Source organism: Vigna umbellata, chromosome 3, assembly GCF_029865625.1.
Source record: "Vigna umbellata cultivar VRB3 chromosome 3, Vumbellata_1.0, whole genome shotgun sequence".
Taxonomy (NCBI): domain Eukaryota; kingdom Viridiplantae; phylum Streptophyta; class Magnoliopsida; order Fabales; family Fabaceae; genus Vigna; species Vigna umbellata.
In genome coordinates this window covers 16,572,890-16,587,904 of record NC_142167.1, presented here as the reverse complement: position 1 = coordinate 16,587,904, position 15,015 = coordinate 16,572,890, and the positions used below count along the sequence as shown (strand labels likewise).

At 35.2% G+C, this 15,015-nt stretch overlaps 1 protein-coding gene and 1 pseudogene across 2 annotated transcripts; one reads left to right on the top strand and one right to left on the bottom strand.

The window, feature by feature from the left end:
- Positions 1-383: 383 nt before the first annotated feature.
- Positions 384-2,580, top strand: LOC124842715 (F-box/kelch-repeat protein At5g60570 pseudogene; annotated as a pseudogene). The gene is made up of 2 exons (XR_015785278.1): positions 384-563; positions 779-2,580. The product of XR_015785278.1 is annotated as an F-box/kelch-repeat protein At5g60570 pseudogene (transcript).
- A 1,166-nt stretch (positions 2,581-3,746) lies between these two features.
- On the bottom strand, positions 3,747-6,133 carry LOC124842580 (F-box/FBD/LRR-repeat protein At1g13570-like). The gene is made up of 3 exons (XM_047319098.2): positions 5,216-6,133; positions 4,998-5,135; positions 3,747-4,706 (listed from the first exon to the last, which is right to left on the bottom strand). The coding sequence occupies exons 1-3, from the start codon at positions 6,131-6,133 to the stop codon at positions 4,395-4,397; spliced, it is 1,368 nt and encodes a 455-aa protein (XP_047175054.1). The 3' UTR covers positions 3,747-4,394.
- Positions 6,134-15,015: the final 8,882 nt, after the last annotated feature.

The window sequence follows — 15,015 nt, the reverse complement described above, 5'->3', positions numbered from 1 at the left end:
ACTTAATTAAATAAATATAATAAAAAATATTAAACAGATTTTCCAATAGATATTTGACTAATTTACTCATACGTTAATTAGATTAATATATAAAAAACATTATAAAATATACTTATAAATTTTTTCATGTTAATTATATTTAAAATTTAATTATAAATTTAAAAATATTATTATTTTTATTAAATATATTTTAATATAGTATATATTTAAATGTATTTTAATATAATATATATTTACTAACAATGAAAACAGCAAGAGGTAGATACAAGTTTAAAACTATTAAATTGACAAATATTAAGAAAATGAAAATGTAAGAATAATTTATCGATAAATGCAGCAAAGCAAGCAGCAATTGAGGAGATTTTATTGGTAACAGGGTGGCATATTATTATATGGTTAGTGTTAGGAGCAAGTACTGTTTCTGTCCCAACTTGTGAGTTATCTAAACACATCTTTCACCCTTTCTTCCTGTCGCCGGTTTCCGGCAAAATATGTTTGACGGCGCGTGAATTCCGTCGAATCATGCGGCGTACCCGAGATCCGGTCCTTCCCCCCACTTGCAGGTACACCCACTTTATGCTCTCTCTCTCATTCTCCACTCTAGAAATTCATCCATTTCTTTTTCCTTCCTTTTTATTTTGGATCCAAATGGTACCTGCTTGAATTGGATCAGAGCACACCCTTTATCTCAAAATTTGATTTTTTTTTTCTGGGAGTTTGTGTTTTGTCTCTGCATGCAAGTTTGTTCCATTTTATATTTGTTCATATGAATTTGCAGATGATTCTGTCTCTGAAGCCGGAAAACAGATAACCTGATTTTCTGGTATTGCGAGAATCTCAAATCTTTGTTGCCACAACTCTATTTACTGTTTTCTCTCTTTTATCTGAGGTTATGGTATTCCAGTTAATGTACCAAATGGGTTTAAGACCTGTAAAGGGATGATTATAAGATGGTTACAGATTTTAATTGAAATTCATAGATTTGATGGAAAGAATACAGAGATGGAGTTTGGTAGCATGTACTTTGTGGCTGTGGGTTGCATATGAAGGGGCTGTGAAGATTTTTGTAGGGGTTAGCTGCTGAAGGTTTGTTGACATGATAAAGAAAATACGTTTGGCTTGTTCCTTGAAGGAGGATGAAGAGAAAGGGAATAATAGCTTTGTGGAATTGGATACAAGGGTAGGAGGTAATGATGGTTTTCCTAGAATTGGACCAAATGATTCGCTTCTCCCTGGTCTTTTTGATGATGTTGCGCTAAACTGTCTTGCTTGGGTTAGTAGATCTGATTATGCTTCACTAGCATGTATAAATAAAAGGTACAACATGTTGATTAAGAGTGGATATCTATCCGGGTTGAGGAAGAAGTTGGGGATTGTGGAGCTAGAGCATTTGGTTTATTTGGTTTGTGATCCAAGAGGGTGGGAGGCATTTGATCCCAAGAGAAATAGATGGATAACATTACCTAAAATACCTTGTGATGAGTGTTTTAATCATGCAGACAAGGAGTCCTTGGCTGTGGGGAGTGAATTGTTGGTGTTTGGTCGGGAATTGATGGATTTTGCCATTTGGAAGTTCAGCTTGATTTGCCGTAGCTGGGTGAAGTGTCAGGAGATGAACCGTCCTCGGTGCTTGTTCGCATCTGGCAGTCTTGGTTCAATTGCTATTGTTGCTGGTGGAAGTGATAAATATGGAAATGTTCTTGAATCTGCTGAGTTGTATGACTCTTCTTCAGGTACATGGGAACTGTTGCCGAACATGCACACACCACGTAGATTGTGCTCTGGTTTTTTCATGGATGACAAGTTCTATGTGATCGGTGGCATGTCAAGTCCTACTGTTTCATTGACTTGTGGGGAGGAGTATGATCTGAAGACAAGAAACTGGCGGAAAATAGAGGGTATGTATCCATATGTTAATGGGGCTGCTCAGGCTCCTCCACTTGTGGCAGTTGTGGATAATGAGTTATACGCAGTTGAGCATCTTACCAACATGGTGAAGAAATATGACAAGGAAAATAACAGTTGGAGTGAATTGGGAAGACTACCAGTTCGGGCCGATTCTTCAAATGGATGGGGCCTGGCTTTCAAGGCTTGTGCAGAGAAGCTTCTGGTTGTGGGTGGGCAAAGGGGCCCAGAAGGTGAAGCTGTTGTACTGAATTCATGGTGTCCTAGGACAGGGGTCAGGAGTGGAACCATAGATTGGCAAGTACTTGGTGTTAAGGAGCATGTTGGGGTGTTTGTTTACAATTGTGCTGTTATGGGATGGTCTGGTGAGATGCTTCTTGATTGACTCGACACAAGATTTGCTGGTATCTACAATCTGACTTAGCTTTGAGGGGTGCTTCCTAGTTCATTCATCTCATTTACTAAGCTAATTGTCTGAGAATTGGGGTTTCTACTTTTGACATCTTAAAATTTGGATGCGTTTCTCCCTTTCATGGTCCACAATTTTTATTTGCTTTCAACATTACTTAGTAGGCTTACACAGATATGTTCTGGTATCCTTTTCTTATCCAACTATGTAAACCAATAAATCATAGTTTTATTTTTTTAATACTTCAATGCTCATTCTTTGCTTTAGTGTATTGTTATATCTCTCCAAATTTATGTCCTGTGTGTATGCTCAGTGGAACAGTGTTTGAAGGAGGTACTCTAGAGTCTGAAACTAAGCTTCCATGGGTTGTGGAACTGATTTTTCTGATGAAGACTGCATCTCATATTAGGTCAATAATATTAGATAGCCGCCAAAAGAAAATGAGGTCCCCTCAGTTCTATGATTTCATTTTACGCATTGTCGACAGTTCCAGCTGTATTTCCTTCATTGAGGCACTGTTTTCATCTTCCTTTATCTGTTTAGTTATACAACTTGAACTAGAAATGATTCTCCTCATTAATAAGCAGGTTTAAGTGGGAGACTGGGACCATCCTTTATTACCTTGATTAACTAAATTAAAATTCATGGCAGAAGGTTCAGTGCAATGGCCACTATTCATTGAGTTATAATAATTTATAGTTCACTCATGCTTGGGCCGTGCTGTAAAAAATATACCCTCTTGTTCCCTCATAAAAGGGAAAAGTTTTTATAAATATCTCATAATTATATTATATTCACTATTTGGGATCACAGTGCGTGATTATCGGTTTGATGTGTACCTGTTTTGTGCTCATCCTTTTCCTATTTTTACTACCTTGACCTTAGCTAATTATGTTAGCCATGTTGTTGGAAATACATTGGTGTGTGTTCCCAACAAGTGATTTTGGAATCCTTTTGTACTACATGTCGGTGCTTATATTCCTTAGAAACTAGAATTATATTTCTATCTACCAATTAGGTGAAAGGGGATTGGATAACAATCTTTCAATTTTCTAGGACTTCAAATGAAAAACAATTCTGAAGGAGAATAAATATTTTTTTTTTCACAAGTTTAACTTAACTGTTTTAAATGCTTAATTCTTGTATTTACATGGTTCTTTAATCTGCTGTATGTTTTTAAAACGGCTTGAAATTCTGATTCATTTCCTTTTGCCTTTTCATCTAAACACAATGTAAAACGTCACGTAGTTTCAAAGAAAACGCCTGAAGAAAATTCAGAGTCTAGATTTTCTGCTGGGTTTTTTTAGTGTTGCTCTATTAAACATTAAAAATACACTGAATGATGTTGGTATATTAAAATCTTTTTTAATATATTTTGAAACATCAAAATCAGTGTCCATAAGTGTATTTTAAAAGCATATCAGAAGAAGAATTCAAAGAATCCAAATTCAGGAAATTCACAATAGCATGTTCAAAATATATTCTTTTTTGCTTGATGAAGTAGAACCACTGCTACTGCTTAGTGGCCATTTCTTTTGTTGTTTGTTTATTTTCAAGTTGGAGATTTTTTCCAAAAGAAAGTCACATGCGTATCATAGACTCAACCAATATTTTCCATCGGATAAAATCACCATTACTTCAGTTCTTAAAAGCATGTTGTTAGTTGAAAACTAGGCTTCATTGACAGTTTAACTCCCCAAAAAAATTGTCTGGTACAACTCTGGCAGCACAGAGGAGGGGATTTCAATATAAATAAAATTGTTAACCATGTAACATATCTATATGATGCACGGCAACCAAAACTAGTCGAAGTTCAAATCATGCTCAGAAAGAAGGAAATATCAGCTCCTGCAGATATTTTAAAATGTAGAAGAACAAACATGGAATGGAGTCAAATTATTCTATCAAGTTGAGTTTGAAGAGTCTCAAGAGTTAGAAAGCCCGAAAAGTACCACTCTTAGTTCATGCAAAATGCTTGACAAGAGCAGCAAGAAAACAGTCTGCAGAAAATTTTGAACTGACATAGCACCATAAACCTCCAAAGAAGCCTCCTCCATTCCATTGGTAACCTCTTTTGGTATTAGAGGACAATCAACCGAGTTGAAGGAGACACATAAGGTTTGAGAGCATCAACATACCATATGGTCATATCACGTTGCGTTTCTCTAATGCTGGCCTTGACATCAGGTGATCTTTGCACATGCATTGAAGCCAAGGGATCCACAACAATCCTGTTGAGATTTGGTGCCTTTTTAAATATGCTGATCAGCAACTCAATTTGACAGGAGTCTCTTCTGTACCCAGACACTTCCAGCTCCCTCAGGTTTGGATACTCATGCTTCAGATTGGCCTTCCACCCCTCATCCAATTCCCAGATAGTGGTCCTCATGAACTGCCAAATCACAGAAACAAACACATATTTAACTGTGATTGACATCAACATCTGAGATCAGCATTCACATAGATGCTACAACAACATGTTGGATGAACATGTTGTAGATCTTGCATGTTTGTTTAACATACGCTCTTTGATTTAAATTTGGAATTGTTTAGTTAAGGTTGTGAAAATGCTGCGTTTTTAATTCAAACCTCAGAATGTGTCTGTGTGAGTTGTAATTTTGTGACATGGACAACAGCACATAAATAAATGGTACTTATTGAGAGATATTTTGTCACTCTTTACCTTAATCTTAAGCACAGCTATTGAAGGGAATGCACTCAGTAATGAAACAGTACGACTAAGTTCCCCTCCACACCTGTGACGAATTCGTAGTTCCAGGTTCTTCACATTACTTAACACAGGAAGATTTTCAAGAACTCCCTGAAAGTGGATCATGTCATGAAACATAAAAGAAAATGACTCATCAAAGGAAAGAAAGTAAAAATGCTATAATCACTGACCCCATAAAGTATAAACAGTTCCAATTTCAGAACTTGAACCTGCGAAAGTACTGCATAAAGTTCAACATCTTGCATGTTCGATAGCAGGTAATTACAACATTTTCCTCCAAAGGAGGCTTCCACAAGGTTTGGAACATTTTCAAAGTTAAAATTTCCATAATCTCCAGTGTACGTAAATGTCATGAGATTTTCAGCACAGATATCAAGATGCAAAATATGACATTCAACCAATTCCAAATGCTTCAACCTCAGTCCTTGACCCTTAACTTTCAAACTCTCAATGGTTTTTGATCCTCTGACACATAATGTTTCAAGCACTGGACAAGATGCTAGAAAACTCTCAATGATCTCAGCACTCACGTCCACAGAAGCCAAACGCAGGACTCTCAGTGCCCTCATTTCAAAACTCTTTGACAACACATTTCGAATGTTCTCACTTATTTCAATGAATGGTTCCATGAAATTGTATGAAAAGTCCAGGTCCAAGGTTTCAACATTCTTCTCTGCAGCAAACTTCATCCACTCAGTCACCTTCCAAGGGTTGCCCAAATCCATGCAGATTCTGAATCCATGCATGGAGTGGCATTTCAGCGATTTCATCACATGTTGCAAACGGCTCATGAAGCTCTCCCACTCACGAATAAAAACTTTGCACTTGGTCAAAAGTCCAACAGGCTCATGGCGCAAGAGAAGAGTCCTGAGAGAATTATCAAAGTCCAAGTCCCCAGAGAAATAGGTCCATTGATATCTCCATGTAGTTGACAACACGCTAGTTCTAGCAGCTTCTTTCAATGTCAACCGAGACAGAACATTTGCAAGGATCTCATTTGGCATGGTACTTATGATGTCCCTCTTCTCAATTCTGTTCCATGTCACCATTTTCCTTACTTCTTGTGCAATTATCTTTCCCTGAGCCATTTTCTCCCTTGACAAAAGCCAAACTATCTTATTATAAGAAACTTGTCATAAACAACTAGTATGAGATTTCTATAATGAAACTATAGTGATCGTTAATCGTTCAGGATAAACATGCAATTAATTCGTTTTCAAATACAGATTTATTTTAAAACATATATTTTTATTTTATATATACTTATTAAATACTTGTTTTTGTTTTATATCTATTTTCTATATCCTATAAACCTATAGTTTTTGTTCTCTTTTCCAATCTATTTGACAATATTCAGAGGTGTACTAGGTTGATAGACAAAACAAATAGAAAAGAAAAAATATATAGGAACATAAACGAACAAAAGTGATTTTATAGGCATTGTGATGTGATAGAAAAAAAAAAGTAAAAATTAATTATAATACTAATCTTATATTATTAGTTAGTATTTTTTTTATCAGAAAAAAAGAATGAGTAATATAAACATAAGAACATTTGGTGTTTTCTAATCCATATATCACAAAATAAAACAAAAACAAAAACATATAATTAAAAGAAAAAAATCACATTGTAACCTAAATCACATTGAAAACTTAATAAACTTCCAAGGTAATTGCATAAATCAAAATAAATAAATAAATAAATAATAACCTAAATATAATGTTTTAAGATTATTTGTTGTACATGTAAAATATTTATTAGTTTTACTAATGATTAAGCTCTATCACAAAATTTAGTTTAACAATAGTTGTAATGGAGTTTCCTTTTTCATCTAATTCATAAAATTCAAATTCAAGATTTTACTTGAATTAGGCAAAATAAAATCTCAAGCAATATTTTTAATGTGCTAAATTACTTCCACACAGCCAAATAAATAATTAAACCCTGTTCTTCTTCCAAATTGAAGAAAAAAAAGATATTTTTAGTAATCCTTGCCCACATGTTTCTTTAGCTACTTATGAAAAATGTGAAAATAAAAACAGAAAAGAAATAACATTTATGAAAAATGTCAATTCATCTTACATAAAAAAAAACAGTAAAAGATATTAAGATGGAAGTGAAATCCTAAGAAGTTACAAATAACTGTTAACATTAGTTTTTACAAAGTGAGTTGAGTTAATTTTTTTGAAAAGTTCATTGATATATAGGTGGAATATGAATTCCTATGTAAGAAAATTGTTTGTTAGAATAAGGTTATTAATTTCAATCAATTTTTTTCCCATAGATTAAGGAAAAATCTATGACTATGTTTATAAAAGCAAAGAAAAGACTAAGGAATGCATGAAAGAGGAAACATACCTGTGAAGAGTTGGTACAGAAGAGAAAATTGAAATGAGCAAGAACAAAGAAGCTCTGTCTTTTTTTTATTACAGAACAGGTTGATAACAAGACACAGACTCAACTATTTGTATTTGACCTGTTGTATTAATTATTTTTTCACAATTATTTAATTTAAAAGTTAATTGTTGTGTTGCAAATTTGTAAATTTCTCGCTGAAAGGAAACAATTCAATGAATTGAAAACTATAATTAACTGTGAAAATTTGAAAGAAAAAAACTAGCGTTATTATGTATACACACCTTCCAAATTGGGGTTGAATTTAATGTTTTTGAATATAATATATATACATTTTTTTCTGTTTTCTTCTTAAGTGTTTTCTCTTCAAAGACATTCTTGTTTTAAACACAGTCAAATTCTAAATGTGAATTTCTCTTTTAATGAGAAGTTGAACCTTGGTTTTCAACCTTTATTGATTCATTATATAAAATGTTGAAAATTGGTAGGTTAATAGTTTTTTTTAATTCAACCATTGAAAATGTTAGGATATATTTCTATTTGTAAATTTATCTTTTAAACTTCAATATATTTATTATAGCATAATTCTAGATGTTATTATTGAAACATTTATACTTTCAAAGATAAAGAATTAAATAAATCAAATAATCATGATTGATATGGATAATATATTAAAATAACCATGATATATAAAGAAAGAGGTTATCCGTTGGTTCAAAATAATAGTTATATATATAATTTTTGTGTTTTAAATACTAAAAAATATTTAATTTTGTTTGGCGTGTGGGGTTAAAGTCAACGGTTTACTCTTCGACGTGTTGTCCAAAGTTTAAATTTTGTTCGGTAAGAGTTTCTTGTGTGTTTAGAGTACTTGAATAGTTCCTGCATAAGGTATGTAAAAGTTAGTAAATGACTCATCAATATATTATTAATGTAGTGATGCATGCGTTGCATGTTTAATGTTTGTGTCTGAAAGTCAACCTTTATGGTAGTTTACATGTGTTTTTACCTTTTTGTCAACCTAATCACGACCCAATCATACTTTAATCAGCATTAACAAGTTGATTCATAATTACCATTATATTAAGTTGATCATTTTGTAATAGGTCGGTCACACTATTCAGTTAGTATGGTCGATCACGAGTGATATGTCCAAGAGGTCGGCCAAAGGATTAACGACCAAAAGTGGCAGGTCTGAGTGGTTGGCTAAGGGAGGTCGGCCTAGAGAGGTCGGTCTATAGTAGTCGACCAAAGGAGGTCGGCCTAGAGAGAACAACAAAGAGAGGTCGATCTATAGTAGTATGCCAAATGTGGTCGGCCTAGAGTAGTTGGCCAATGGTGTGATCGATCTTGTAGTTAGATCGTTTAGTTGATGGTTGGTCATCTAGGTTTGACTGGACGACATACAGTTCACAGGTCTCCCAAGTCCAAACATTAAATAATTTGCATAGGGGTTTGGATTTGACTGTTTTTGGTACTTAACGCTTACATATGCCGAAAGTTATAACCCGATCGAGAGGGGTTCCTTAGTTGGAACTCGTCCTTAACCATTAATCATGTGCTTTGTTGTACATGGATTAGTTGGGCTTCAACCGTTTTTAAGGTGAGTGGTTCGACAAGAGTTCTTTACAGAATTCTTCCTTAAACGATCGCTTGTGAGACAATAAAGGTTCTTTTCAGAACTCTTCCTTGACTGTCTCAATGTTCAATCAGCAAGAATTCACTTAGGTGAACTCTTCCTTAAACTGACCAATTGATCACCTCGATACACCAAGAATGTGAGGCCAATAGGGCAAGACCGAGCTTTCAAGAATGAAGTCCTCTCAAATAACGAGGCTGAGAGGTCAAGATTGATTGGTTGAGGTTGAATGATCAAGCTGAATGGTTGAGGCTAAACGAGGTTGAATTGTGAGGAATGAAGCCCCTTTATATAATAACTCAACACTCCCTTTGCAACCAACACATGTTTCTTCTTTGGTTGATGCATAAATATACTAAGTACATCCATTAAGAAGCAAATGTTAGGTATGTTATTGCTTTGATATTTAAGATATCTAACCATTTGTTTAAAAATCACGCCATCAACCTCTTCTTCATCCCTTTCTTTTGTAACAATTTTTTTCTCAACTATAATCACTACCTTATAGTTTTCCATTTTAAACTTCTTTAAAATCTTTGCATCATACTTCATTTGTGAAATATCATTCTCTTCTCTATCTCAACAAATTCCATCTTAAGAAAATACCTTAACCTACCATGGTCTGTCATCTAAAAACTCAACCATAAAAAAATCCTAGAATTTTCCAATTTCGATGATGTTTCTTCTTATAATAAGCAATTCATCCACCTATATACACATCAAAAGTAAATTGGCTTCATCTTGGAGTTTAACATATACTCCATGTTTCATTACTCCATGTTTCACTAGACATTTCTTCAAATTATGTCTCAGCATAAAAGCATCAATCACCTTGTTTTAGGCTCTTGATGCCTGCTTCAGGCCATTCAAGGCAATTTGTAGACCTTGCTTTCACTCTTCTTGTAGATTATTTACCATTGGTTTTCTTTCACACCAAACCTCTTGTACCACCCTGTTTTAGGATGCCACTTGTAAAGTATAAAAACATTCTTATTCGCAAAAATTAAAAACAAATCTAATACCTTTGCGAAAAAATTGAAGCAATAAAAAAACTTAATTGATTTAACACCAAATAAATGAAAATTTATTCCAATGTTGAAAACTTTCAAATACTAATCCAAAATCAATATTCAAAATTACCTAAAAGTGTTTAAAAACATAAACTATAAAATTTTCCAAGCATCTCGCCACTCTACTTATCAATTGAAACATCTTTAATATCATCTGTTCCCGTATAACAACACAAGTTATACGATCATTTCAACACAGAAACAATAAGGGTGAATTACCAGAATAACCATCCAAAAAAAGAACATGAATAATAAACATTAGTCATCATAATAACACCATCAACATGACACATTAAACAAAGTCATCTCAAATATAAGTCACCCCCAAAACATGCCACAACCAAGCAATTCCAAAGCATGTGCATTCTATCATACTCTGACATACAAAACATATTCACTAAAACAGGGCAGTTCGAGTCGTCCTCCACCATAGCTATGAATCTATATCCCCTGCTCCTCAAGGACATACGAGTAAAACTTATTGGTGCTTACAACAGACATTATACTTAGCACGAGCTAGAAACCTACGATCGAGACATCCTTCCTTTCTACCATCTCGAAAGATGAAAGGGCAACACTCAAACCTCATCTCTTCTACCATCTCTTATAGATGAAGATAACCACATCCGAGTTTACGAAGTACGATAATAAGACACAATACATATATCATCACAACCATGCAAACAGCTCAACACACATACCCATACAAGGTACATAACTCGACAACCATTCATAACATCTCAGTTAACATATGCAAGACTCAGAAACACATAAAAGGCAACTTGACCTTACACATATAAGCTCGGTCACCACGAGAAACAACTCGGCCACTTCCACCAGAAGCCTGACCAGGGTATAAAACCCCTAAGTCGACCTATAGACCACCCAAAAATAATCCTTAGAGCCTCAAAATCAAGGTCCATAACAACTCGATCAGATAGCCCGACCAACCTACAAACAACTCAGCCAACACCTTGAATAGCTCGGCCAACACCACCAACAGCTCGATCAGAGTAAAAAATCGTAGATCGACATCAAACTCGCTAAAAAAAGATCTTTATATCCATGAAACTGAGGTCCCAATAGCTCGGATGGGAACACCCGACCAACCTAGGCCGACCACCCTACAACTCGACCAACCCGACCATACATATCCTAACCAACCCAGCCCGACACCCTGAAGCTTGGACAACTCGTCACCTTGGGTCCCAAACATGATCGACCTCAAAACACGCAGCTCGGACAACCCGACTTCAACCAGACAATACAAAAATAAAGCATTTAAGCATGGAACAACACAATTTGATCACAGAAACAGAAACAAAGCATACATCAAACACATATGTTCACATCAGGCATCATAACCATAATATTTGGAAACAAAATAACCACTTAAACTCAAAGTCACTCCCTAAAGTTTACTGCGACAATTATTTATTGCATAAACTATCCTAACGTAGCCTCTGCTTAACCAAAGATAAGGTACACCTTAAACCAACCTTTGTATAATTTACCCTTCACTATTAAACATATATCAGTTATGATTTTACCCAACTTGACTTTATATTTTGAAAACAGTTAACAGACCTTGCACTAACCTCACGGACTCTAATTATCACTACCTGAAACACAAATTTGCAAGTCCACACCACCACACCAGTCTTTACTAACCTCGAAGAGTTCTTATGGTGTATGTATGTGTGTGTATGTATATATATATATATATATATATATATATATATATATATATATATATATATATATATATGGTTTAGACTCTCGGATGATCCTCATATTTGTATGGGAATCTCAGGTGGGTCCTCATATTTGCAACTGTCTCAATTAGGTCATAATATTTGTAAAATTGAGGCAATTTTCCGTTATCCGTTAAGTTGTCAGAGACGACGTTAGTTGATGCTGATGTGGTGCACACTTAATATGTTGATGTGTATTGTTTGATTACATGGAATTTTTATTTAAATTAAGAGATTATGAGATAACAAAATTTAATTGGTTTATGTTAAAATTTAGGGATTTTGTTTGCTTTGAGTTAGGAGAGTGGTGTCAAGGAAGTGACGAACAAGTGGAGAGCCGCCACTGCAGCACACACCTCCACTGGTACTTGCGCGAAGGAAGAACATCTGGATTACATAAATTACTTCTTTGTATTCTGCTTCCACTCTCCTTACTACATTACATAAGTGTAAAAAGGAGCTCAAATAGCAAAAAGGAAAAAGTGATGTATAGGGAGAGAGAGATAAAAAAGAAAAGAGAGAAGATGGGTTAGGCTGAAAAGGGTTTTGGTATAACATTGTTGGTTTGGTAAAAAGCTGGAAGAGGCAGAAGTTCCTTTTTGCTGTCGAGCTCCTCGAGCGGATCACCGCCGCCGTGGATCTTCCACTTGGACAAGGGGGTTTTTGGCCTGCTCCATTTTCTAGCCGAAGTTTCGGCGATCCGCTTGAGGCGAGTTGGAGTTTGGGGATTCCGGTGGGATAGCCGACGGTGCAGTTGGAGATCGAAGTTCTGTGAGGGAACTGCAATGATCGACGGGAATGGGCGCGGGTGGTCTCGTCGGAGATCTTCATTGGCACTGACGAGTGTTGGCCATTAAATGAAGTGTTCTGGAAACTAACACTTCAAAAGTAGAGAGAAAATGTGAGAGAGTAAGGGTTCGTTGAAGGTTTGGTAAAGATTTGTGAATTGAGAGAAAGAGAAAGAGAAAGAGGTTGTAAAAAGCTAGAAGAGGAAAATCCCAACACTAGCATCAACACCAGCAAGGGTCTTGATGCTTAATGCAATATAAAGATTGACAATCTCCTTGTGAAATTTCTCTCTTTCTTGTGGAAGCTAGTAATTGATTCAAATTGTTTGTGCTAGCTGAGAATTTAGTTTTCAATCTTCAACAATTGGGTATGTGGATGTTTTAATATTTGTATTTTTTTTTTCTGCAATTAAGGCTAGATATATGGGTTAGAGAAACAGATGATGTAATGACTTTGTTCGGTTAAAGAAACAGATGAATCAAGGGAAAAGTTTCTAATGATCCGAGAACTTTGAACCCCAATCATGGGACACGTAACTCACGTTGGTCGGATTGGCTTATAAAAGATCTATCTTGGAGCACAATTTTCCTGTTCTTTGCTAGATATTTTCTCAAGGAAAATGATACTTGAACAACCATTTTTGACAACATTTAGACACGTGCACACGTGTCTAAATTTGAGTGGTCCAGTTGGAAAAATTAAATGAAAATGGACCACTCAAATTTAGACACGTGTGCGCGTGTCTAAATGTTGTCAAAAATGGTTGTTCAAGTGTCATTTTCCTTTTCTCAAATCCGAGAACCATGATCCAACATATGGTGCAAAATACGAAATTAATTCATATTTATTTTAAAAAATCAATTACCATCACCAGCTTCCTGGGGAAAGAAAATATTTTTTAAAGAATAGTTAGTATTTTTCCTGAAACAACTGTTACGATGCTAGAACGTAGCAATTTCGCACATCAGAGTGGAGAAATACTGATCCCATGAAAACGCTAACAAAAATACCAAAGCTCGCAGTGCTCGCAAAGAACATGGATTGCATGATGATACTGGTACTTATTCTGATTGTTATTTTATGTTGAATTTCCATTATCAGATGCCTATCAAGAAGCTATACATGTTGATCCTCACAGGAATTTCCAGCAACCTCATCCTCTTTGATTTCTACACCGTCAGCAACGACAAGATGAAGAACCATTTTACACAGGTTTAGCCACGGAGCTCTTAAACCCACTTCAAATTCTTCCCTCCCCCTCTTCCACCACCGCCTTCGTCGCTTACTTCAACCAAACATGCGAGAAAGATGGGGAATCACAGAACCACCATCTCCATCACTCAGCACCAACACCGTCTAGATCGACCATGAGAGCTCCGTGATCGACGGTCAGCGACTTGCGACGAGGTCGATGGGAAAGTGAGCCGAGTGGAGTGGGTGGTGGAGGGAGTCTGACCAGATCTGAAAACAAATTTCTTGGTTCGAATAAATTTTGCCACGTCAAAAACTCTTAATTTAAAAAAAAATCCACATAATAAAACAATTTTACATCAACGTGTACCACGTCAGCACCAATTAACGTCGTCTGTGACAACTTAACAGATAGGAAAAAATTGGCTCAATTTTACAAACATTATACCCAATTGATACAGTTGCAAATATGAGGACCCACTCCAGATTCTCATACAAATATAATAACCATCCGAGGATTTAAATATATATATATATATATATATATATATATATATATATATATATATATATATCAAAGGTTACAAATTTTAACCTAAGCATTATCAATCACTACGCTCCCTTCTACATCAATTTCAAATATTAAACTTAGATTCCTACCCCCCAAATTGCGGTTGCACCAAAAACAATGAGTACCACTCAAAACCAAAACAATCAATCAACATGATCTGATATATACAACACGACCTACAATTAAAAACCAATTAAATCAGCATGGCCTTCAATCAAAACCAACATAAACAAGCTACCACACATCATGTAACCATTTGTTCATACTAGAACAGCAAGCAGTATCATCACTTAGTTATACTAGTAACCACAAACATCACATTGCTCCGAGAGATCAAAATCCTAAACTATAAATGTATCTCACATACTTGATCTACTGCTCATGCATTCATCTAAAACATTACCAGACAAAATGTCAAAACATATCTCACACTAAGAAAATCAAATGCTCATATTATTATGTCTCACAACCTAATTTACGTTAAGTCAAACAACAAAGAGCTATTATAAAGAACATACCAAGGACAACAAAATACACAATTAGCATAAAACCATATAACCGCAACACCACTCATGATCATCATATCAAAATGTATAGAACA

Excerpts from the sequence above, each read along its gene's own strand:
- LOC124842580 (XM_047319098.2), bottom strand. The coding sequence starts at position 6,133 with ATGGCTCAGGGAAAGATAATTGCACAAGAAGTAAGGAAAATGGTGACA. Across the intron at positions 5,136-5,215 it reads AACTGTTTATACTTTATGGG|GGAGTTCTTGAAAATCTTCC; the intron begins GTCAGTGATTAT and ends ATCCACTTTCAG. Across the intron at positions 4,707-4,997 it reads TAGCTGTGCTTAAGATTAAG|TTCATGAGGACCACTATCTG; the intron begins GTAAAGAGTGAC and ends GTGATTTGGCAG.